The 22,871-nt window shown below is 39.3% G+C and overlaps 1 protein-coding gene and 1 non-coding gene across 7 annotated transcripts in view; one reads left to right on the top strand and one right to left on the bottom strand.

Annotated features, from left to right (window-relative positions):
- CDIN1 (CDAN1 interacting nuclease 1) overlaps positions 1-18,267 on the top strand; it is a 263,141-nt gene extending 244,874 nt beyond the window's left edge. For 2 of the 6 annotated variants that reach the window (XM_023586384.3, XM_023586385.3), the window contains exons 11-12: positions 14,252-14,392; positions 15,805-18,267. In XM_023586384.3, the coding sequence (XP_023442152.1) occupies positions 14,252-14,392; positions 15,805-15,940 (277 nt within the window). In that variant the 3' untranslated portion in view covers positions 15,941-18,267. The remainder of the gene's footprint in view (positions 1-14,251; positions 14,393-15,804) is intronic. The other 4 variants (XM_004484650.4, XM_023586386.3, XR_011648399.1 and 1 more) reach the window with 3 other exon arrangements.
- LOC111762217 (U6 spliceosomal RNA) lies at positions 13,765-13,867 on the bottom strand. The gene has a single exon (XR_002795386.1). It is a non-coding gene; the product is annotated as a U6 spliceosomal RNA (small nuclear RNA).
- Positions 18,268-22,871: the final 4,604 nt, after the last annotated feature.

Raw genomic sequence — 22,871 nt, forward strand, 5'->3', positions numbered from 1 at the left:
TCAACTCACTGATGTTAAAGTCCATGAAATGCCCTTGTATTACAATTAACCCAGGGCTTGTTTGATCAAACAAGACTGGGCACTATTACCTGGCCAAGTTGACACATTAGCCTAACCATCACAGAGCCTCATCTTATTTCTTGAGTAAGCTATTTAACCTCTCTCCATCTCTACTTTATCATTTGTAACATGGGACTAATAATAGTTCCTACTATAGATTCATTGTGTGAACTAAATATTAAATACAATAATGTATATGAAGTGCTTATAAGCACAGTGCCAGTCACATAGTAAGCACTTGTTTTCATTTGCTAAAGCTGCTGGGAGCAAAATGTCAGAAATGTGTTGGTTTTTATAAAGGGAACTTATTAAGGAAAAAGCTTACAGTTCTGAGGCTGTGAAAATGTCCAAATCAAGGTATCATCAGAGATGCTTTCTTACCAAAAGTCAGTTTCTGGCAATCTTGGACTCCTGCCACGTGGCAAAGTGAAATGGCAACCAATCTCTGCTTTCTCTTCCAGGCTCCCTGATTGCTGTGCGCAATTAGGCACTTGACTCATCTCTTCGGCTTCGGGCTGCTCCACTGATTCTAGCCTCTGCCCTCTCTCCCAGCCTCTCAGGGTTTGTCTGTCTTTCTGCAGCTGTAGGTGATCCTGGAGTCCTCCCTCACATGGCAGGGTAAAAGTGCAGCTGTTTTTCTCTGTGTGTTTCTGCTTTTAGTTCTCCACTTATATAAGACTCTGGCAAGAGGACAGAGACTCAACCTGGGCCAAGACTCACTGACATAGTCTAATCAATGCCCTAAAGCAATCTAATAAAAATGATCTAATCAAAAGATTCCTTAACTTAATCTAATGCAATCAAAGGGTCCCACTCCCAGAGGAATGACTGGTTCTAAGAACATGATCTTTTCTGGAATTCACAAAAACTTCAGACTGTCACAGCACTCCATAATGTTCATTTTCTCCATCATCATCATTATGATGATCTATTTAGCACAGCTTTATCATCATCATCGTTTTCCCTATGTTAAAATATAAATAGTAACATTATCTACAGATTGAGCTTTCATTTTAAATGATGTCATACATGTAAAGAGCTTAGAAGAGTAGCTGGCACTTAGAAAATATTCAGTAAATGCTAGCAGCCACTATGATTTAGATCTTGATTATTACAATTATCATCAGCAGCATTATACTACTCAAAAAAATAATCAAATAGTCTGTTATATTCTACCAGTGCCAAAGATTGGAGCTATGCCAGGAGGATAAATCTGGCATAAAGTCAGTCAAGTAATTTTGAAGCTAGGTTACTTGAGTCTGGAAAGGGTTAACTGCAAGGACAAATATATTTACTAGCATGTTTTACTGTAGTTGTATTTAGAAGGCAATCAAGTTGGAGAATAACTCACAAAGTCCAGAGCGAAAGAATTACTCAAAAAGCCTGATAGAAAAGCTTTTAATGCCACAAGGACCCTCAACTCAACCCAAATCCTGCGTTGGGTGACCTGCCTGCCCTGTCTGGTATCAAGGTCTGTTTACAGGTGGCCACCAGGACACACCCATCCCACACATTAGTCTGTGCACATAGTCTGGCCCTCCTCCATCCATCCCACTGCCCTGTCAGTAACCATTCTCCAGAATTAGTCCAGGGAGCCTTCTACTCAGAAACTTCTCTGCCTCACAGCTCATTTTGCAGATCCAGCATTACTTAAGCTATGTCTTTTAAAATATCAGATAGGATCTTTATGGGCTTAAATTTAAAGTTTTGTCACTCTAAAGTTTTCATGAGCTCAGTTTTCTATTTCTATTTTGCTATTTTATCATACATGCCTCCTTAGGGAAAAGGCAGGGTAAGTAAATTTAAAGCCTCACACCAACATTTTGAAACCATAAACCTCTCATTTTCTTAAAGGAGCACTATTGAAAATGGTGCAAAAATCATTTTTGTAGAGTTTGTATGTTTTTGAAAAGCAACAAGGAACACCACCTCCTGCTGAGTCTGGGAATGAAATAGGAACTATGGGGGTGGTATTTGTGGTTCACCGAGTAGAAATCCATGTGTCATACACAAATACAGGTCACTTTAATAGTTTGATATCTCTTCACTCATCTTAAACACCTTAAGGTATTTGAAAAGGGAGGAAGAAATAAAACAGATGAACCTGCTGAGATATGGCCAGGAACAGTAGTGCTTCATTTTGATTGATGTTTTTACAACCTTATCTTCTAGATAAAAGCTACTGTAAACAAAAGCCTACCTAAATTGATTGTATTCAAAGGAAGCAAGAGCCACCTGTGTGCAGCTATTGGCTTCTAAGTGCTTAGTTTTTCTCCTTTAGCCAATTCTTACCCACCCTCCCAACCACTGCCCCAACCACCAGTAGTGTCACTTCCAGGGAGTAAGCACTCTTGGTTCCTGCTAGGCTTTAAACTATAACATCCTCCCCCATAACATCCTGGAAAGCATGAATTCCTCAGATCAAAACCTCTGGGAGCTACTTTTCCAAAATGGACAAATTGACCCCATGTTTAAGGCTCATTTTCTCGCCTTTAAAAATAGCTCTCCTTCCCTAGATGATAGAAAGTTATCAGCAAAGGATTTCTTTCAAGTATATGATAGTGCTCACAGTTTTTCTGGGGTAGGAGGGTATCCAGTGGCATTCTTTGATGCATTCCCTCAGCAAATATTTATTGATTGACTCCTGTGTGCCACCAAAATACAAACTGCCCTCATGGTGCTTCCATTCTAGAATTGTTCAGTAAATTGTTCCAGATTACCCATATTTTTCCCCCAAAGAGCCATATTATTTCATTTCTCCCTTACATGACCATTTTTCCCAATGACCTGGACATTTCTAACTTCTAATTTGTTTGTTTGTTGTTTTTTCCGTTCCAGTATTTGCCACCATGGATCCATAAATTTGGGAGCCTTGCTTTTGGGTGTGTTGGTCAGTTAAATAGATTTTTCTTATCATGAAATATTTATTGTAAGAGAAGAATGTTTAACTACCCATTTAGAGCAAGTTGGGATCTGACATACCTAAAGCATTGTATCACATTTGGTTAATGATAGATTTATAGGACAAACATATATCAGCCTTAATCCTTCAGTTATTTGACTTTGCCAGAGATGAAAATTCCAATAATTTTTTTTTATTTTAAGCAGACTTTTATATATCCAAAGCCCATAAATCTCTATGTGCCTTGAGATAAATGACTGCCTGAACTCTGAGTTACCCTGTGATCCTTTGAGCACTGAGCCAAGGAAGGAGGAGAAAGACCCCATTACCCCCATAGCCTATTTTAAAAATACATATTTGGGCTAAAGCAATATTTATATAATAAAAAGCTTCCTATTCTAAAACACATTTCTCATTTCTAATGTTCACAAAGTTAGAAGTGAAAATAATCTCAACATTTTTCAGAGTGAGTTGATGGTAGACAAACTGGCAAACACCAAAATGGACTGCAGCACTGTCAGCTCAGGCTTTGCCAACTTGGTGATCACTCTCCATTATGGTTGTCATATCAATTATAAATTCTCTGGCATCAAACATTAAATCAACTGAAATGATGGGTTTGCCTTTGGCCTGTTTCCCCAGGGAAATAATGGAGAAAACATGTAATAATTCACACAACCAATTTTGTAAACTACCCCAACTTTTAGAAAAAGGCTGGGGTATAAATTCTAAGTAGTTAGATAGGATTTGTACACAAGGTCAGCCTGAAATTTTCTCTCACTCTTACTATTAAATTTTTTGAAGGTATACATGACCTTGGATACATTTTACTTTTAGGTTCTCTGTTTCTTTCACTGCATTTAATCTTTCTCTATTCTTCCCATTTTGTGGATGTATACTGCCCAGCCTGTGCATCATCTTTTGAAACAAAATCCAACGACAAGGCACTTAAGCACCTCCTCCAGTTTTACAACTAAATAATCTAAATATAAGGTACTTCTGATTCCACCATCCCTCGATGTGTCTCTGTACCCCTAATCCCACCGTTCATTCTCCCCTCCAAAAATCAAAGCATTACAGAGAAAATTAAAAGGCACAAAAACAACATAGCTGAAACTCACCTTTTCTAGGCAGACTTATAGAGTACCATGTCACTGCTCTCATTATTCTTTTACTGTGAAGATGTTGGCTTTCAATCGGTAACTTTTGTTTTACACTTAAAATGTGAATATATTTGTTCTTAGATTATTAAAATTTAGGCAGTAAGCACCTAAGGAGAGGCCCTTTCTTTCAAGACTATGTACCAATCAGGATGACCACATAGGCTGTATATAGATTCTTAACAGGTAAATGCAGAAGGTCTAACCAGCTTGTCAGGTAAAAGCATTTCTCCAAGGAAACAGAGATTGAAGACCCAGATTAAAGACGAAAATGCCTTCTGCCTTTGTGTTCTATTACATCCATCTCAGATTTTTCTTCTGAGGAGAGATTTACAAACCGCTGTTGTTGTATGGAAGTAAGATATCTTAGTACGTTCAGTACAGGATAAAACAAAGTAGAAATTAAAGCACTTTTCTAGGTAATTTAAGTTGGACAGGAAAATGTCTTGTTATATAAACACCAAGAAGAATTTCAGGTGGTTGTGGTTGTATAGTTATATACATTTTAAATTTTCTTTAAAATAATGTATTTTCTGTTTATTTTCCAAGTGGCATAAAGATCTGAAATGAGTCGATATTTATAATATATTTTGCCCTTTTTACTTTCAAAATTTAGAAAATGATGCTACAAAGGATAGAGTTGCATTTTTTAGTAACCAAGATCCATGAAATGAGTGATATACTCATAGCTAGGGTTCTCTTTCTTTACTCTTTTAAATTTGCAAACACAGCCTGCCAAACCATAATACTAAATAGAACAACCAAGTTATATTTATTTCATCTTTAGATACTCCAAAAAAGGAACATTCGCATTGTATATTAAATTGACCATAGTGCCAGAACCTTATGATGCTATATTACATGATCGCTAATCTATTATTAATGTACACATATTTACACATAGGCATAAATACACATACTTTGCATATAAACATGTGCAAGCATGTTTCACTTGGACTAAAAAGATATTTACAACTCTGTCTGGAGATACATACAACAGTGATTAACAAGTGCATAACCAATCTACAACACACAGATTAAAACTAAATAAACAGTGTAAGAGTTTATTTTAAAACAATTACAAGATGTTTTATATTTCTCCTTCATCCTGAACTGCATGTTTGAAACTGTGCTCTTCATAAAAACCACATGTAAGTCTTTTTTGATGGTGAAACAATCGACTTCCAGCAGCCATATGTCTGCACACATCCTCAAAAGATAGCCTAGACCCCACACAGCAACTCAAAATGAAAAGTGTGTGCATGTGTGAAAGAGAGATCCTCTGCTCTTCCTCCTTTGGAGGAGTTTTCTATTTACCTATGAATTGAAATAAAAGATACATCTTGGGAACAAAGATTTCAATCAGTTCAACTAGATTTTTTTTTTGCTGTTCAATGAAGACCCTAGTGAACAAAAAACTTGACAAAAATCATCAAGTCATTTCATAGTCCAGTTGTCATTCCTCAACTGAAAATTGTTTATTGGCTTGATCTAGATTTATACTGTTGGACCCTAGCGCACTGAGAATACTTTTTTTTTTTGTAATGTAATCAAGGTTAATTCTACACATTGGGAAGAATGAGTTTCCCTTATTCTATGTGTAGAGGCAAATTATCTAATAGTGTATGAATCCCACCCCTCTTCATCTTTGTATTATATTACCAAAAGAGAGATATGCAAGAGATATACAACCACAGTGTTTTAAAACATATACATATGATGTGATTTTCTCATGGAATTGAAAACAAAGATAAATCATATTAAAGACACAAACAGAAGATACATCTCTCTACTGGAGGAATTTTAGGAGCAAAAATGGGCCTTTGAGGTTCACTGTCCCAACCTTGTATAGCAAATTCAAACCTTTTCTGAGAAAACAAATCTCCACCTCGTGCACTCACTTAGATCTGTTGCTTCCATCAGTTTTCCTCATAACTTTTTCCAGCTGTTTATTTCCATTTATGTGAACAGGCTGTGACAGTGTTCTGGATTTACTCCCCTTTTCTTATGTTTAGATTCTGCCCCATAACTTCTGAATCCCTTCACAGCGTGAAACATTTCGCTTCTCTGAACTTTATGCAGTGATTTTGTAATTTTCATTCCTTAGCTTACTTCCACCTGAGTGTCAAGTGCTTTAAATATGCTCCCTCAAATTTAATCATTTTGATTTCTTTTGCCTGAATTATAGGTTGTTTTTCCATATACTTCTTGAATGTGGTGACACTTAAATCAAAGTGAATAGCTAGCTAAACTTTTTTAGTATGAAACTATTGACTTCATAGTTAGAAAAATCATTCCTTGTAGTGGGTGGTCCCCAACTCACAGACTGGGCTTTTGATTTGTCACCTTACTCCTGGGCCTCTGCTCCTCTTTTTGCAGGTGTGGTAAATATTTTTCAAAGTTGAATGACTATGTTATAAGTTTTATATAAATATGAAGTACGAGAGACAACATGGTATAGTGGTTAAGAATTCAAACCGTAGAGCCAGATGCTTGGGTTGAAAGCCTGACCCTGCCACTTGATAAGCATGAGACCTTCTATGCCTCAGTTTCTCTATCCATGAAATGGGAGTCATAATAGTGCTCCTCCATACAGCTGTTATGTCAAAATAGTCTGTACACATAAAAATGCTTGAAATACTACCTGTCACATAAGAAGTGTTCAGGCAATTTTACTTACCTCTTTGTCATCGATTACTGGAATCTCATTTTATGTTTGGACAGCGTCTTTATAGACATAGTTACTGGTCAGGGGCCCTCTGAAATCCGTGGAGGCCTAAAAGCTAAACCAGCTTCAGGAGACCAACCAGGGAATTAGGTTATTGGGGCTAATTTTGCAAAAGGATACTTACCAGTGTGTCTGGAGATCTCTAAATTCCTATATCTACCTTTGATTTCAGTACTCTCCTAAGATACCTCAAAGAAAAGTATGACAGTACAGAGGTAATAGTCTTCTTATATTTCCCTAAGTAAAAATACCACCCAAGTAATCCCTGCATATTAAAGGGTAATCTAGAGGCATGACAAGGAAGGGGGAGTTCTATGACTTGATAGCTGAGAATAGTCAGATTTTTTGAGAAACCAAGAATTTGCTCACTGAAGTACCAGTTTTAAAATTATCTACATGGTGCAGCAGTGCTCCAAAATGTGTTCACCAAGTGCGATGAGTATGCCACAATGATGGAGGAGGTTGTTGGTGAGGAAGGGGTGGGGTGGAGGGGGGGTTTAGGGGAACCTCATGTTTTTTAATGTAACTTTTTTGTGATGTATTTATCTTCAAAAAAAATACATTTTACAAAAACAATGGGATGGGGGGTGGGGAGTGGGGTATGTGGGAACCTCCTATGCTTTTTATGTTTTTTTATGTTTTTTAATGTAACATTCTTTGTGATCTGTTAACATTAATTTTTAAAAAGTGTAAAAAAAAGAATCAAGGAAAGATGAATAGACACAGCCATAAATAAATAAAATAAATCTTTAAAAAAAGGACCATATCAAGTATATGAAAGGAGTGCATCTCAACTGAAATAAAATAATAGGTCCTTTAAAAAAATTAAAAATTAAATAAATAAAATATTTCTGCTGACAATCTTTTAAAAATATATTTTAGACTTCACTACCTTTTAAACTGAACAAAACATAGCCAACGTCTGTTTTTCCTGAGCTCTCTTCTGACCTGACTGAGATTGACAAAGTCTATTCACCCCAACATCAGGCAGCCTAGACTTCCACAATCTAGGATTTTTATGTCTCTTTCCTGGTGGTCAGCCATCCCTTACCTCATCTGGCAATGTGTTCTGCCCTATAGGCAGCCACCCACACCCCATCTCCACCTGCTTCAAATTGGCTGCCTCAGACACCCAAAAAGCAAGCTCAACACCAAAACTGCAGAACTGGAAAGAACAAGTAGAATTATTCACTTTATATATGATTTCTATACCTTTCTGGGTAACCTCAGCATCCCATATGCAGCAGGGAGGGATGTTAGGGTAAGTCCAAGTTAGGAGCCAAGAGGCTCTGTCAATACAAAATCACAAAGTGGCTTAATAACCGAGATTTGCCTTGATGAAGATTGCTACTTACTGATCATTTACTTCAATAACCCCTTCTGCTGTTACTCCCAGGTGCACTTGTAACTATAAAGGCCAATCTGTGCCCAACAAGCTTTCCATACTGCACCTATGAAGAACAGTATTTTTTTTTCTCTCCCCTTCCTCCCCACCCCAGTTGTCTGCTCTCTGTGTCCATTCCTGGTGTGTTCTTCTGTGACCGCTTCTATCCTTATCAGCGGCACCAGGAATCTGTTTCTTTTTCTTGCGTCATCTTGTTGTGTCAGCTCTCTGTGTGTGCAGTGCCATTCCTGGGCAGGCTGAACTTTGTTTCGCACTGGGCGGCTCTTCTGATGGGGCACACTCCTTGCGCATGGGGCTCCCCTACGTGGGGGGCACCCCCGTGTGGCACGGCACTCCTTGCGCGCATCAGCACTGCATGTGGGCCAGCTCCACACGGGTCAAGGAGGCCCGGAGTTCGAACCGCGGACCTCCCGTGTGGTAGGTGGATGCCCTATCCACTGGGCCAAGTCCACTTCCCTGAAGAATGGTTTTTGATTTCTACTTAAATTAGAATCCATGGTGCATATCTGTATTCGTTATCTATTGCTATATAACAAATTACCCCCAAACTAAGTAACTTAAAATAAGACATATTTATTATCTCGCAGTTTCTGGGTCAGGAATCCAGGCATGGCTTAGCTGGGTCCCCTGTCCCCATCACCCATAAGGCAGCATCCAAGGAATCAGCTGATGGTCTGTGGCACCACCTCAAGACTCGATGGAGGAAAGATCCACTCAGTGGTTGACAGGAGTTAGTTCCTCTTGTACTGTTGGCCAGAGGCTGCCCTCAGTTCCTTTCCACATTGGCCCCTTCCTTACGACAGTTTGCCTCGTCAGAACATACAAGCCAAGAAGGCCTGGGAGAGAATCTGACAGCAAGAGGGAAGACAAAGTCTTTGGTAGCCTAATCTCAGAAGTGGCATTCTATCCTTTTGCCATAATCTGTTCATCAGAAGCAAGTCACTAGGCCCAGCCCACACGTGGGGGAAGGGGATCACACCAGGGCATGAATACCGAGAGGCAGGGTTCACTGGGACCATCTTAGAACTCCACCCACTACAGTATCTCTCTGACACTTTTAGTAACAATGCAGAAAGAACTCCACCACCACCATTGCTGTGGGTCTTTCATTGCTGCCATTGCCCAATTCAGTTTGACGTCTTCTTTCTTCCTCTAGACAACAGTGGTGAGACTGCTCTCTGTAGAGTGAGTTCTAGAGGGACCTGGAGTAATAGCTAATTGTTCTTCCTTCTAGCTCACTTTTTACTGCAAAGATGAGCCTTATACACAGGGACAGGATGGTTACAAATTGGCTAAGCATATTCACACATCTGTTACTATGTCTTAGTGTTACCCATATTTTAGAATCTTCTTTGAATGGTCTGTTTACTTGTTCCTAACCAGTTAGAAGGTCCCCAACCTTTTCAAATTTGTAAATATTTAAAGCAAAAATTTGCCACCACCCCCCCATGTGATCACAGCTGTGCTTTTAGAATCTATCTCCTTAGAAAATACATAATGACAAAGCTACTGTGAATCCCATTTTAAGTATCTCCATTTTTTAAATAAGGTAAGATCTATTTTTTTTTCTACCTCTGGTCAGTGGCTCGGGATAAGGAACCACTTATCCCCAAATGCAGAAGGATATCTTCCTATCACTTTACAGCTTCTCAGGGATCTCAGGGACCAGATGGACAACATAGATGAGAAAATTAGGAAGGCATAAAAAAGAAAGGTGTACCTTTCCATTTCTTTCTTGAAACATGAAGCTCTCTCAGGTTATTTTTTGCTTTCACACATCTGATAGAGATTTGAGTATGGAGAAATCAACAATACAAGCATGAAGCTAAATGCACCTGGCACTGAGCCTTAACTTCAGAGAGTATCAGAGAATGGTAGGGACTGTGGCAAAGCCAAGAACATGTGTCCTATCTAAAGGGAGCTGCTATTACTTCCAGCTGATAGTTACCAGGTCAGCTACTTTCTCAAGAGAAGTTAAAAATGCAGGATTTTATGCAAAACTCCTTATTTTAATATGTTGACTTATCTTTTACAAATTAATGAAAGCCCAGCCTTGTTTTAATTGATCCAGTCCCAGAGATGTCACCATTTCGCAAGGCCATTCAGTTCCTTTTTTTTTTCCAAAAGCTTCAATTTTAGAAAAAAGTTGTATCCATGTAGAATCAAATTCTGATTCCTGGTTGGTTAGTTTCAAACATTGCTTTAGCTCTGCACTCCAGAGCTGCAGCATGAATCAAGTCCCTCATCACCAAGAGCACTCTCTTAAACAGAAGCTAGGGAACATGTTACCACCCTCACTGCTCTTGTCTAGGTCAAACGTACTCTGTTACTCTCACCATTCCTCGGATAGCCTTTGCTTTACTTCCAGACTGGAGGTATTCCCCTTAAAATGTGATGACAAAACTGTCCAAAACATCAGGCGGTTTTCCTCTCTTTCTGATTAAAGTCTGATATGACATCACCCCGCTGATTAGACTGATCACTCCATGATAGCACCATCAAGACCCTGCAACCAGACTGCCTGGGTTCCAAAACCAGTTACTTTGCATTTCAGCTGTGAGACCTTAAGCAGGTGACTTTATTGCTTTATGCCTCAACTTCTTCATCTGTCAAATGAGGACAATAATTGTACCTACCTCTTGGGGGTAGCTTGAGAATGAAATGGGCCAATATATGTAAAGTGCTTAGAACACTATCTGGCACATATTAAAGTTCTAGGAAAGGGCCAGGAATTAGCCATGTTGTAACTATTATTGTTCCTTTTCCTGGGTTCTATGAGTTTGCCATTAGCGTGCTCATCCTGATCACTATAAAAATACAGAGGAGTGGTGAGTCCTGTCAGCATGCCTACTGCTAGGCTGCCACAGGTTCATTAACCAAGTCTAACACTGTCTGGTCCTGGGATTACTAACCCTGTTTCCTCCGTCTTGTCCTTGAGGGTTTCAGTCATGTTCCAGGCACTGCACCTGGCTTGGAGGATAGAGTATCTCTAAAACATGCCTTTACCCTTGGTGGGGTCGCACTATATCGAGGAGACAAATGGTGAAACAGAGATAAACCCAGAAGACATTTACACACAGAAACCAAAAAAAGGATGCCCAATTTTAGCCTCACATCTCTTATTTAATTTCTGCAAATACCCTAAAATGGAAGAAAACTCAAGAAGAACATTTTGAGCATGTTTATATCTTCATCATTATTTATTGTGGTTGTTTGAAACTGTATGTACCCCCAGAAAATCATATTCTTAAAGCACATCCATTCCTGTGGGTGTAAACCTTTCGTAAGTAGGACCATTTGATTAGCTTGCATCAGTTGGGGCATGACCCAAAGTGGGTCTTAATGTTCTTTCTGGAGTCCTTTCTAAACAGGATGAATAGAGAGGGAGAGAGAAGCATGGAAGCAAAAAGCTGAAAGCAACCAAACATGGAAGAGAAGGATGAGACGGGCTGACACTGCCATGTGATTTGCAATTGAAAAAGGAGTCCAGGATTGCTAGCAGCCAGTCTTTGGGGAAAAAGCATCAGCTGATGATGCCTTGATTCAGACATTTTTCTCAGCCTCAAAACTATAAGCTAATAAGCTAATAAATTCCCACAGTTAAAAGACAACCCATTTTATGGTATCTGCTTTTGGCAGCCTACCAAACCTAAAACATTTATGAAGTACCTCATCTTTCATAACCTCAAGGTCAGTCATGGCTCTTGACTTTCACCTCCCATTTTGTTCAAGATGTATTTTTTGGTTTTGCTAATTTGGTGGTATTTTATTTACAAGCAGAATTACTTGTTCAAACATCACTCACATACCAGTCTCTGCTCCAGAGAAGTTTTCAAAATCGATTTGAGGTCTTTGCTCATATCACATGACCATGAGTATAGGAACTTTGACATTAGAGTGAACCTTGAAACGCATTTACAGAATCAACTCAGATACCCATATTCAGCCCATTACTGAGTGTCTCTAGGCTAGTTAGGAGGCTGCAAGCCCATTAACAGACTAACCTCTCTACTGTGCACATGCCCTCAAACCCAAGGGCTGTTTTCTTTTAAACATTGTTAACAGTCTTTTTTATTTTCATTGGCCACAAGGTTATATTTGCCTTCCCAGTCATCTCCTTCTTGTTTAGTGGCACCAGAAGAAATGGGAATAGGTATCAAAAAGGTGAAATTGCTCAACCCACAACTATGTAAAAATTTGCTAGGGTCCTATTTTCTCCTTGTCTTCTTCTTTTTCAGAAGGAAATGCTATAGTTGGATGGCTTGCTTTTTCAAATTATCAACCAGAATGGTCCCTTCTGGTACTTCAGATAACCAAAGAATTGATTATAGTTACTTAATGTGGTCCCCTCTTCATAAACAGCAGCTTATTTTACCAGCGTCCGATAATCTGTGGATCCCGAGCTGTTGCAGACAGCTCAGAAGTACACCAAAGTAGGTGTTGGGAACAAGGCCAGATCTTGTTCTGCCATTAACTTCCCAAACTTACCATCCTCAAAAGTTCCTAATATTTTTGTCACCCAAAGTCCTCATAATTTGAAAGCTTCTAGAAGCTTTCCAAGTTCCATTTAGAAAGGGAAGTTGTGTTTCCTTTTTTTTTTTTTTTGAGGTACCCAGGCTGAGGATTGAACCCAGACCTCCCCACATAGGAAGCTTGTGCTCAACCACTGAGTCCCATCAGCTTCCCTGAGTTGTTTTTTTGTTTGTTTTACTTATTGTTTTTTTCAAGAGGCACCAGGAACTGAACCGTGGACTTCCATGTGGGAGGCAGGTGTTCAACTGCTTGAGCCACATCTGCTCCAGTCCTCTTTTATTTTTTTTTAAAAGAGAAACTATTTTATTCTTTTTTTTCCCCTGAGATGCCTCCCTCATTTCTCTGCTTATTGTCTGCTCACAGTGTCTGCTCGTTGTATCCACTCACTGTCTGCTCATCTTCTTTAGGAAACACCGAGAATCAAACCCAGGATCTCCCATGTGGGAGATAGGCACCCAACTGCTTGAGTCCCATCCTTCCCCCCTCCTCATTTTTAATTAAACATGTGTTTTCCACCAGAGCTTTGAGCTGCATGAGAGAGCTACTGCTATGTACCTAAGTTAATGTAATTTCACCCAAAAGCCAAGAAACATAAGGGCTTGGGTAGGTGGTAGAGCCTTATTATGAGTCACGACTGACAATAATTCAAAGATCTATGTGTCTGCCTTCGTGCAGGAAGTCCTGGTGATATTGTGATGCATTACACAAAACGTTCAGATTCACAGTCTCGGCAAAACTTTTCTGGGTTGCAGATTTCATCAACTGCCTCACAAGTGAAACAAGTTCATTTTCTTGAATGTTGAGGTGTTTCCCAGCCTGGTTTTTCTGTGTAGAAAATGCCATTTTCATAGAGAACTATCAAATTTTGTGTCCTTTGGCTTATGATTTAGCTGTTCAGGGAAAGTGCAGGCCACTCCTGCTCTCTAAGTGCTTAGTGATATGTGTTTTTGTTTTTGTTTTTATTTTTTTTGTTTGGAAAAATACGGAGCACTTCACGAATTTGCATAGCATGCACAGGGGCCATGCTAATCTTCTCTGTATCACTCCAATTTTAGTATATGTGCTGCCAAAATGAGCACTGATTTTGTTTTATTAAATCTTTAAAGTTCTGGGCTTGTTGTTTATGATTCCCATATATTCCTTAGTTCTCAGTGACTGGTTAGATCGCTTTTCCCCTCTCCCTTTGTAAAAATATTAGTGCTTTTCTAAAGGACATCATGGTCTCTAGAATGGCTGCATAATAAAATGGACTAATGTGTTGAGCCTTCTCAGACATGGTCTAGAAAAATCACAAATCTTCCTGCTCTTGCCAGAGTTGTTTTGACAAATCTGGATCATTTGATACTAATCACAGAGCTCTTAAAATAAAGGTACCAAATGGTGTCTGCTCCAGTTGCAGATAACTGTTTGTGATTATAAATTACTATAAGCTGTGGGATAAATGAAAACTAGTTCTTGTCTAGGTGTGAGCCTCTCTCTGCCTGTGGGCACTGGGGCCAACACATCCTGTGCCACAGGCCACCTGATTCTTCTGACCTCAAAGGGAACTCTTCCTCAGATATGCAGAGGAAAAAGAAAGCATCTGCAGCTAGTCCTGAATTCAGGTCAGTCTTACAGTTTCTGGCACCCACCTACTGTGTCCTCTAGAACAAGGTCAGGTGAGGAGTTACCATCGTGTGGTTCAGAACCTGCACAGAGGGAACTCAGAAAGTTTTAATTAATCTCAAATACAACTTGGCTACCCTACTGATGTGAATTCCCAAATAAACTATTACATGACATCCAACTGAACTTGTTGCTGTCCATACGGTATCTCGCAGCCCCTCCTGTACTGTTAGTTTTGGCAAGTACGCTACAGCATATAATAAATCATGGGAGGAAAAAGCTTTTTGGCCTAGCATGGTTCAGCCTTCTGTAATGTTAGAATACAGAAAGCAGTTCTGTTTTTAGACATCCTTTTACTAACCCAACATTCATAATTTATGATTTCACTGTAAAATTCCTGCAACACTACACCAAAAGTAGTGCTACCCTTTAATTAAGTGCTCTCAGTAGGCAAAACGTGAAACTGATGTGCAAAACATCTCTCTGTGCATGGTGATTGATAGTGATTACATCTTTATGAACCCAGCCTAAAGGTCTCAACTTCCTGATGGGTGAAGTAGTCTAGAGGGCCACTTCCTGAGTCTGCTTGGTGGGGATCAGTCACTGCTAACAAAATCTGAGATAATTCGGAGGCACAACTTAGAAAGATTGAGGTTTTAAACCTGCATCTGTCATACTTTGTCACAGGTCTATGTGTCATTTTTCCTCATTTTCATGATAAGACCCTATGATCAAATTTCATGCTGTGTCCAATTTAGAGAGGTTGTAAAGTGGAGACTGAAGGGTCAGGGAGATCTCTTGGAGGGACCCCAATGTATCATATGGATTAATTTTTTTAAGCCTGGAAAGAATGGACAACAGGAGGAACTTCTGGCCACCTAAGTGTGGGAATGGGCCATGAAAGCCAGAAGAGGACCTAAAGATGTTACATTTTATAAATTATTTTTCAAGCATCCACTCCCCCCTTTTTTTAGTTAAAAATAGGCACATTTAATGTTTAAAACAGTACGCTAAATGTTAGGACACTCAAATCCCAAGCCTGGTGCTTTCTGACTTAAGCAACCTTAAGTTCATCACTGACTTTATCTACTTGGTATTTTCCTTTATCAGCTAAGTAGCCCTATCAGCCCCACTCACTTTTACTGAAATGGAATTAGGACATTTCTTAGATCTGAAATATTTCAGTTTCCTTGAAAGTAAGGTAAGAAATCCAGCCAACGTGGTCGCACTTATATTAAATGAGCTTTAGGGTATAAGTTGGACTACTTTCTGTCATAATCATAGCAACTAAGACAAAAACTTTGTGCAATGCAGTTAATGACCTGGAAAAAGACTTATCAATGTCTCAAAGCTTCTTTCTGGAGCTGTGTTGATACTACGTATACATGGTCTTTTCTTGTGTTTTCTGCAGATTTGGGCCTGGCTTGGTCATCTATTGGTATGGATTTATCCAGGAGCTGGACTGTAATCGGGAGAGGGGCATCCTGCTCAAAGCCTGTTTCCCCACGGACATTGTCACCTTGTGCCATAGCTTAGCTTCACCCTGATGATCCTGGAAGAAGAGCTAGGAGACAAAGGTGAATCCGGAAGCAATTTTCCTTTTCTGCAGTGTAAACTCCTGGCAACATCTGCCCTGAACTTCAGCTGAACTCTTGCTGCCCGTGGTCACACCACTACCTCTTTAGACAAACATATCAAGAGTTTCTGTTTTCCTTCATCCCTTGCTGATGTGAATAGCCAAGAACTACAGACACAACCCATTCATTATCAGCATTTCTGTCTCTGTCAAACAGTTAGTTTATAGATAGTCATAATCTTTCTTCCTTCCGGATGGTTTCTCCTTGTATCCTGAACAAAAGAAAAAAATGTGGAGACTGAAAGGTGTGATTTTTCAGTTCTCCTCCCAGTTACCGAATCACCCTCTTATTTTTTTTGTAAGCCTCCATTCATTATCTTTCCCTCCCTCTTTCTCTTCATGTACACTCACAGATACTTAGTGTTATATTACAGTTATTTTCATTGTGCCTGGGAATTTCCTCCTGTCAGCCTTCATGTTACTCAAATGTGGCCAGTCTCGAAGCCAAACTCAGCATGTAAATGCAATGCCTTCCCCCCAGCATGGGACATGACACCCGGGGATGAGCCTCCCTGGCAACGAGGGACCACTATCAACTACCAACTGATGATGCAACTGGAAAATGACCTTATACGAAAGGTTCAATGCGGATCAGCAGAATATCCATGTCTACATAAAATAACATGACTTTAAAATGCTGTTTGACCTAAAGTAAGGGGGAAATGGAAAGGAGAAATGAGTTTATATGGCTACGAGTTTCTAAAAAAGAGTCTGGAGGCTGGCAGAAGGATTGCCCTCATGCACAACTGAGCAGAGTCAGAGAGACAGATAAAGCAAATACAACCCCCAGATATTGGTTCCTTTGAGGGCTAAAGAGACCCATGGGAGTTATGGTCATGGCCGATGGGGTTAACTACCAGGGCAGATGGCCCCTCTTTGGAAATGGTGTTTATGTGTGATGAATCTGGACTCATATGGGATCTCCCTTCATAAGACTTTCATGCTAATGTGCTGGAGGTGCAGTTAATGTTGGGGTTTAAGATATATTTAGGGGATTTGAATCTCTGGACTGACAATGTGATAGCCAGGTCCTGAGCCTCAATAGACTCCAGCACCTACAATCTGATTTATTGGACTTACCACACTCAGCTAAGATGGAGTTGAAGAAGGACAACCACCACACCATGGAGCCTAGAGTGATTACAACTGAAAATGGGAGGATTGCATCCAGCATCCATGTGGAATCTGAGCCTCCTCTTGACATAGAGGTGCAATGGACACAACCAATCCAATGTCCACATAGAAGAGGTGGCATTGGATTGGGAAAAGTGGACATGGTGGACGATGGGTATGGGGATAGGCAGGAAGAGATGAGAGGTGGAGGCGTCTTTGGGACATGGAGCTGCCCTGGATGGTGCTTCAGAGGTAATCACCGGACATTATAAATCCTCACAGGGCCCACTGGATGGAATGGAGGAGAGTATGGGCCATGATGTGGACCATTGTCTATGAGGTGCAGAGGTGCCCAAAGATGTACTTACCAAATCCAATGGATGTGTCATGATGATGGGAACGAATGTTGTTGGTGGGGGGAGAGGGGGGTGGGGGGTGGGGTTGAATGGGACCTCACATATATATTTTTAATGTAATATTATTACAAAGTCAATTAAAAAAAAGAAAAAAAAAGAAAAAAAAAAAGAAAAAAAAATATTACAGTTATTTTATTCTAGCACTAACCTAGAGAAGCTGAACACATGAAGTCTGGAACTAAATTTTTGCTCTCACCTGCAGGGCCCCAAGAGCCCTAGTTGGTAGCATATGCTGTATGCTTATTTTGTCCAATATTTACGGTTTCCTGACTTCTGTGGCATTAAGCCAAGTTGTACGAAGATGTATTTTTATGAGAATTTCTTCTTTTTATAATACTTATACAAACACCAAACATTTTACATTTATCTAATTTAAAAGTATTAGTTACATTGTGTCTGGTAACCATACTAATTCTTTAGATTGGGTGCTAAGGGCAGATATTGAGGCTCAGTGCCAGCATTGACAAGAGTTGATTTTTAAACATGACCAATTGTCAGTATATATGTTACCCAGTACTTTTACGAGTAATATTTTTTAAAAGCACATTTTGTACCCTGCTTGGTACCTGCATGTTGTATCCCAAAATTCTGTAACACTCAAATAATTTTAGGCATTAGGAATGTTGAGCTTTAATAAAGTGTGCCAGAAATAAACCTAGTGTAATTTTTTAAAAAGCAAAATAAAAGATTTTGTATTTGTTCACTTTAATTTATTCTTTTTTTTTATACTGCAAACCAGATTTCAGTCTAAAGCAAACAGTCAAAAAATTAATTATAAACCTACCTATTTGGAAGTTACAAGTTAATTTGTAATGCAAAAATGTGTTCAGCAGAATGCTTTCTCCCCAAGTGAGCAAAGCATCATAGTTTTTATAATGTTGAATAGGTGATTTGGAAATATTATTAAAGTGTAACTTTTACAATCACCTCTAAGTTATATAGATTAGTTCTCTGAAGAGACTAAACATGTCATTTGTATTTGGCTCATTTTGTACCTAAGAAGGTTTGCAAAAGGCTGCTGACAGCCTTTCCTTTCAAAGGACACAAACCTGCCAGTTCCTCTGGCTGTGGGGATTTTAATTCTGTTGTGGGCTGCATTAAACAAAAGAGAGGAAGATGCTGCTGAAATGGTAAAAGTGTCAGGCAAATTTGTTTCAGAGTAAAATTCATCATGCAAGTTTGGTGAGTAAAATAAAATGCTTAAAACCACTTCTATTGCTGTGATCAAAAAATATATTTATTTATATGGATGGTTTTGTTTAAACACAAACACAAATTTTTAAAAGTAAAACTTGTTAAAAAGCAGTTTGTATGGCATGCTCTAAACTGCTTTTTCTTCTTTGGGAATAAATTATGTTTATCGGCACAGATGTTGATATTTCTGTTAAACCCTAGTCAAGGATTTGTTTGTTTTACATTAAACAAATTTATGATGAGGGTGCACAAATACTTTTTTTAAAAAATGAAACATGCTTGCATTGTATTTGTTCTCTCCCTGGTGCTATGACATCATGTGTTGTGAGAAGGTGGTACTTGGCTTTCCCCAGAATGGAGCCTTAACATTTGGCCAGTGAAAGTGGGCCAGCATTAAACTGTACACACCACAATACAGTCACAAGTTATTTAAAGTCAAGCTTTTGCCTCCACTCAAAAACTAATATAATTTTTCTATCTACTCCTTTGGGTCTGGAGGGCTATTGGGGGAGCTTAGAGCCTCTTTGTTCTTTTTCTTTTTAGTTTAAAAATACCCATCTGTCTGTGTGTGCCTGTATGTGTGTGTGTTATTTGTTTTTTAGTTTAGACAAGACGAACCTGAGCCCTGGAAAATAGGCGTGGGGGTGACAATTTTTTTTTTATGGCTGTCATCATTAGAACATTAACGTTAAAGCCAAATCTTGTTTTATGGGGCATTCTGCAAACTGTGCTGATGAGTTATGCCAAGCCAGAAAGCAGGAGTGTGTGTAAAACGTAAAACTAAATGATGTTCTCTCTGGCACATATAGACTTGCCAAGCATCTGCTCCCAAACAAATGAGACCTATGTATTTGAAGCAGGTAGAGGGATCAGCTCAGAGTAAGGCTGATCCAGCACTAAGAATATTTAAGTCAATTTCACCCCTCATCCTTACCCCCCAAAATAATAAACAGTGGGAAGCCCTTTTTTCTTTTTGCGTTCTGGTGAGGTCTCTGTCAACTCTCCAAAATATTCCTAAAATCATATAGAGAAGGAAAGACTCAGGAATACGATGTAGAAAGTTGAGGTCTCCAAGGGAAGTCATTTTCTTTAAACTATAGGTGTGTATACCTACTCATTATCTGCAAGGCTTGATTCCACCCCAGAAAAGAAGATAAATTATTTGTCTTTAGGGGGTGCATTAACTATTGGAGCCACCAGGGGATTGTTTAGAGCCCTGGATGAGGTAATCTACTAAATGGTCCCTCTTGGCCACACTAATTAATGCACAGCTCTGAAGTGAACAGTTAATTCACTCGCTTCTCACTAGGGAGCTACACCCGTTATTTCCTTTCCTGTTTGAAACCGACTTATGCTCTTTTTATCCTGCTCCCATCTCTAGATTTGATGGTTCAACTGAATTACATCTTTTAATGCTTTGATGTGCTAGTTCCCTTCACCTTTCACCTCTTTCTGGTCGTCTTTAGTCTCCTTCACTTGCCTTTGCCAGTTTCCTTCCACATGCACGTATATTTCATTCTTTCTCCCTGCTCCTTGGCTCTTTTTCTCTCTAGATAATGTTCCTAAGACTACAATGTATCCCAGCTAGGTCCTGATCCACATGACTACAGGAAGGAAGCAGTTGGCCTCATCTCTTTGGGGCAAAGCATATCCCAAACATCCTACCCATGCCAAAAAATTCAAGTGCATGTGTGGTATCTGACGTATCATAAAACTTTCAACTAAGATGATAAGTTTTTGCAGGGTCAAATGTAGTATGAGGTGTGTGCCTTTGGCAAATGTTTTGGCAAAAAGAGCCAAAAAACATGTAAGAATTACAGCTACTCTCAGCTTAAGTGTTGTCCAGTTGATTAAAATTATGAATTAAAACAGCAAAATATCTGCATGATTTAATTGGAGAATCACTCCCAGTTGATTCACCTTGGGGCAGCTTGCATTTTTCTTGGGATCTAATGGGAGCAAGTTGCCTCAAAGTATACCTATTTTGTGACATGGGTGGGAAAGGAAAATCTCCCGGATTGGCACATTCTTGGTTAGGTTTAAGGAACAAAGCAGGCTTAACAAGAAAAGGAAATAAAAGGTAAACAATAGGAATTTGTCACCAGCATCATTTACTGAGCAGCACCTGCTAAACGTTTAGTGTAGTCATTCCTAGGTTAAGCAAGGATGGCATGTGACATGACGTTTGGATCACCTAAACTCAAAACTAACCTCCTTGTGTACAGTAAACATGGTCTGAACCTGTCTTATCAAGAACATGCCAAAGTTTCAAAGTTAAATAAGAAAGATGGAATTATGAATTAATAAGCAGAACAGTTTGGGTAACCCCTTGTGTTTCTCACTTTCCTGCTATTGTTTTGAATGTGGCTTTGAGACAAAGAGCTGCTTAGGTCAAGCACTATAAATTAGTTTTCATACAATAGTTATCCACCAAAATGATTTCAAAGCTTGATCAAAGTCCTTCAAAAGACTTTTAAAACTTTTCCACAATACAGAGAGAGGGGAAATGCTCATTTGATGCCTTATTTCAGTTAGTATAGCAAAGTTTGACCTTGGCGTCGTATCTATTTTATATAAAATCCGACTCTAGTTAAATAAATCCAACTTATTCTAATTGTCGTTCCATATATAAAAAAGATTCACATTTTCATCTAGTTCAACTGGATCGAGGAAACATTTGGGGGAAGCCGACTTGGCCCAGTGGTTAGGGCGTCTGCCTACCACATGGGAGGTCTGCAGTTCAAACCTTGGGCCTCCTTGACCCGTGTGGAAGTGGCCCACATGCAGTGCTGATACACTCAAGGAGTGCCCTGCCACGCAGGGGTGTCTCCACATAGGGGAGCCCCATGCACAAGGAGTGCGCCCCGTAAGAAGAGCCACCCAGCACGAAAGAAAATTCAGCCTGCCCAAGAATTGTGCCGCACACACTGAGAGCTGATGCAGCAAGATGACGCAACAAAAAGAAACACAGATTCCCCAGCCACTGACAACAACAGAAACAAAGAAGAACACGCAGCAAATAGACACAGAGAACAGACAACTGGGGGGGGGGGGCGGGGCGGGCAGGATGGTGGAAGAGGAGAGAAATTTATTAAAAAAGGAAACATTTGGAGTCATACTTGTAGCATAAGGGGAAAACAAGTATAACCTCGCAGTATTTACTTACGATACTCCAGGTATGTGTTAAGCCTGTATAACTCCCTGTGCCTTAGAATAAAATGAATCTCAGTGGATTTATTTGGTATTTCAATAATAATCTTGGCAACAGGTATATTTAGTCTTTCATCCCTTTTCCCTCATCACTTGGATTTATCTTGAAGTTGTTTCATGTCTAAGGCAAGGGTGGTAGAAGTAGCCTAGCGACGGCAAAACAGCTCTAGACTCACCCACGTATAAAGATAGTGTGGGGCTGCTGCAGCAATGCCAGGTTTACCTAAAGGACCATGGTGCTATGTCAGGGTGATTTTTATCTTTTAAAAGGAAGGTCATTTTGAAATGCTGACATGAAATACAACCAAGTCAATTAAGCAATAACAATTGAAGTTCAGAGTTTAATTGAGGGCTGAACATGAAGCCAATGACCATTAACCTAAAGCAGTCATTAATTCCCCTGGAAATCACCTTGGTTAAGAGTATTTCTAGAATAAGTAGCTTTTAAAAAAAGAAGTGCCTTTGTCATTTTTATATTCAACACAGATGTGTTCAGAAATGGCAATTGTGTCAATAGATTTTCTATATTTCTTTATTGTAATTGAAATTCTTTCATAGGGCCAATCAAAATTTAGATAATCAAACTACATCTTGCTTCATAGTTATGTAAATAAACTGTAAGGTAAATACTCTTTATGGGATCACCTTATCCCTTGCATCACCTTAATCATTGACCAATTTGTGTCCATACCTTGTTATTTAACGGCAAGATTTTCAACTAGATTGTAAGCTTCATGAGAGCAGAGACTATTTGTTCACTCCTCTATCCACCTAATGCTTAACAGTGCTCCTGGCACAGAACAAGTGTTCAATAAATATTGAAAGGACAAATGAATGGTAAGGTAAGGATGCATGATGGTAAATGAAAGGATGCATGGATGGTAAATTTATATTAAATGTTTTCACCAA

The sequence above is a fragment of the Dasypus novemcinctus genome, chromosome 3 (assembly GCF_030445035.2).
Source record: "Dasypus novemcinctus isolate mDasNov1 chromosome 3, mDasNov1.1.hap2, whole genome shotgun sequence".
Lineage (NCBI taxonomy): Eukaryota > Metazoa > Chordata > Mammalia > Cingulata > Dasypodidae > Dasypus > Dasypus novemcinctus.